The sequence below is a fragment of the Empidonax traillii genome, unplaced genomic scaffold, assembly GCF_003031625.1.
Source record: "Empidonax traillii isolate 1590-97213 ecotype Southwest subspecies unplaced genomic scaffold, ASM303162v1 scaffold3575:size12277, whole genome shotgun sequence".
In the NCBI taxonomy this organism is placed as follows: domain Eukaryota; kingdom Metazoa; phylum Chordata; class Aves; order Passeriformes; family Tyrannidae; genus Empidonax; species Empidonax traillii.
The window spans coordinates 1-2,645 of NW_020958768.1; the positions used below are offsets into that span (position 1 = coordinate 1).

At 56.8% G+C, this 2,645-nt stretch overlaps 2 protein-coding genes across 2 annotated transcripts in view; one reads left to right on the plus strand and one right to left on the minus strand.

The window, feature by feature from the left end:
- Positions 1-106: 106 nt before the first annotated feature.
- LOC114072603 (solute carrier family 22 member 6-A-like) lies at positions 107-1,046 on the plus strand. The gene is made up of 2 exons (XM_027910480.1): positions 107-307; positions 962-1,046. The coding sequence occupies exons 1-2, from the start codon at positions 114-116 to the stop codon at positions 1,029-1,031; spliced, it is 264 nt and encodes an 87-aa protein (XP_027766281.1). The 5' UTR covers positions 107-113; the 3' UTR covers positions 1,032-1,046.
- Positions 1,047-1,370: 324 nt separating this feature from the next.
- Positions 1,371-2,645, minus strand: part of LOC114072604 — a gene marked incomplete at its 5' end in the record, with an annotated part of 10,606 nt that continues 9,331 nt past the window's right edge. Inside the window, one exon of the mRNA XM_027910481.1 lies at positions 1,371-1,381. Within this exon, the coding sequence (XP_027766282.1) occupies positions 1,371-1,381 (11 nt within the window). The remainder of the gene's footprint in view (positions 1,382-2,645) is intronic.

A 2,645-nucleotide genomic window follows, 5' to 3' on the forward strand; every position in this document is an offset into this window, starting at 1 on the left:
CAACCCAACCCCAACAACCCAACCCCAACAACCCAACCCCATCAACCCAACCCCATCAACCCTCCCCCTCACCTCCCCCCCCGGGGTGTGTGTGGCGGCGCAGGCAGACGGGGATGGGCCTGGGGGGCACCATGGCCCGCGTGGGGGGGATGGTGGCCCCCCTGGTGCGCATGGCGGCCGACGTGACCCCCGTGCTGCCCCTCGTCATCTACGGCGCCGCCCCCATCGTGTCGGCCGTGGCCACCTCCTTCCTGCCCGAGACCCGCAACGTCCCCCTGCCCGAGACCGTCCGGGACGTCGAGAGGAGGTGAGGACCCCCCAGGGACCCCTGGGGACACACAGGGACACACAGGGACCAACAGGGACCACCAGGGACCATCAGGGACACACAGGGACCACCAGGGACTACCAGGGACACCCAGGGACACGTGAGGACACACAGGGACCACCAGGGACTACCAAGGACACCCAGGGACCCCTGGGGACACACAGGGACCACCAGGGACCACCAGGGACCATCAGGGACACACAGGGACCAACAGGGACCACCAGGGGAAGGTTTTGGGGTTGGGAAGGGATGAAGGTTTTGGGGGAGGAAGTGGGAGATTTTGGGGATGGAGGTTTTGGGAACAAGGCCGGAAGTTTTAGGGATGGAGGTTTTTGGGGATGGAGGTTTTTAGGGATGGAGGTTTTTTGGGATGGAGGTTTTTGGGGATGGAGGTTTTTTGGGGATGGAGGTTTTTGGGGATGGAAGTTTTTTGGGGATGGAGGTTTTGGGGATGGAGGTTTTTGGGGATGGAGGTTTTTAGGGACAAAGTCAGAGGTTTTGGGGATGGAGGTTTTTGGGGATGAAGGTTTTTGGGGACAAAGAGGTTTTGGGGATGGAGGTTTTTGGGGATGGAGGTTTTTGGGGATGGAGGTTTTTAGGGACAAAGTCAGAGGTTTTGGGGTCTCTCCCCAGGGCGGGGCATGTGAAGGACGAGGACGTCGCCGTCCCCCTGAGCAGCACCAAGAGCAAGGACGGTGCCTGAGGGGGCGGGGCCGGGACCCCCCCGAGGGGGCGGGGCAGGGACCCCCCGCCCCTCCCCCACCCCCGGAGGTTATTTATTTGATCCCAATAAAATCTCCTCCCGCTCGGGGGGGGGTCCCGGATCTGGGGGTCCCCCCCATCCCCCCGGGGGGTCCGGGACCCCCTCCCTGAGCCCCCCCTCGAGGAGCTCTGGGAGAATCGCTCGGAATTCCCGGAGCTCGGGCCGACCTTTGCCCCAATTCGGGCGATTTGGCAGCGAAAATAAATCCGTGGAGGGGATTAATTCTCACTTTGGGGGGGGTGGGGGGTGGGGGGCAGAAAGCCCCAAAAGGGGCAGGTTTTACCCCAAACCTGGGGGGGAGGAGCAACCTCAGGGTCAGCTCTGGGGGCAGACACACCCCAACCCCCAAACTGGGGGGGTTTTACCCCAAAATTGGGGGAAATACCCCAAAATTGGAGGATTTTACCCCCAAAAAAGGGGCACCACAACCCCAGGAGGAGCCCAAAACGTCACATTTTTGCCCCGTTTTCCCCTCCAAATCCCTCATTTCCCCCCCAAATCCCCCACTTTGCCCCCATATCCTCCCTTTCCCCCCCATCATTTTTTGTCCCCCAAATCCCCCTTTTTTAACCCCAACCCTCCAAATTCGGCCCCAAACCTCCCATTTTCCCCCCAAATCTCCCTTATTTACCCCAAATCACCCAATTTTCCCCCCAAACCTCCCTTATTTACCCCAAACTTCCCTTTTTCCCCCCAAATCTCCCATTTTTCCCCCAAACCTCCCATTTTTCCCCAAATCTCCCGTTTTTCCCCCCAAAAATCTCGGAATCCGTGGGGGTTTTCCACCGTTTTTATTACCAAAAAGGAGCCGTTTTGGTGTCGCTTTTCGCCCTTTCCCGGGTCAGACACGACCGGGAAGTTTTTCCAGAGGGGGAATTTTGGGATCAAACCCCCCCCTTTTGGGACATTCCCGGGGGGGGGGGGTGAGAAAAAAAGCCCCTTTTGGACCAAAATGCCGCCAATTCCCCCCAAAAAGGGGCTGGGAGGGAGCGGGAGCAGCGGGGTCGGGGCCGGGGGAATTTGGGGCACTTTGGGCATTTTCAGGGATTTGGGGTCGGTTCAGTCCATTTTGGGGGGTTATTTCAGTCGATTTTGGGCTGTTTGGGGGCACTTCCATTTTTTGGGGGGTTATTCAGCTGATTTTTTTGGGTTATTCAGATTTTTTGGGTTATTCTGATCCTTTTTTTGGGTTATTTTGGCCATTTTTGGGGTTATTTGGGCCATTTTTTGGACACTCTGATGGTTGTTTCACTTTTTGGGGCTATTTTGGCCACTTTTGGGTCGTCTCAGGGGCCATTCCGCTCAATTTTTTTTTTTTTTTTTGCCCTTTCAGACCATTTTTGGGGTCGATTCGGTCAATTTTGGGCTGTTTCAGTCCCTTTTGATACTTCAGTAATTTTTGGCCTCCTTGGGTCGATTTTGGGGCTGTTTCCAGCATTTTGGGGGGTCCTTTGGGCCGTTTTTTGGCCACTTTGGGGTCCTTTTGCCCATTTTTGGGGCCATTTTGCCCGTTTTTGGGGCCGTTTAACCCATTTTTGGGCCCGTTTAACCCAT

Bases quoted from the DNA above. Each gene is read 5' to 3' on its own strand.
- LOC114072603 (XM_027910480.1), top strand. From the start codon at position 114: ATGGGCCTGGGGGGCACCATGGCCCGCGTGGGGGGGATGGTGGCCCCC. The intron at 308-961 runs GTGAGGACCCCC...GTCTCTCCCCAG, and splicing joins GTCCGGGACGTCGAGAGGAG to GGCGGGGCATGTGAAGGACG.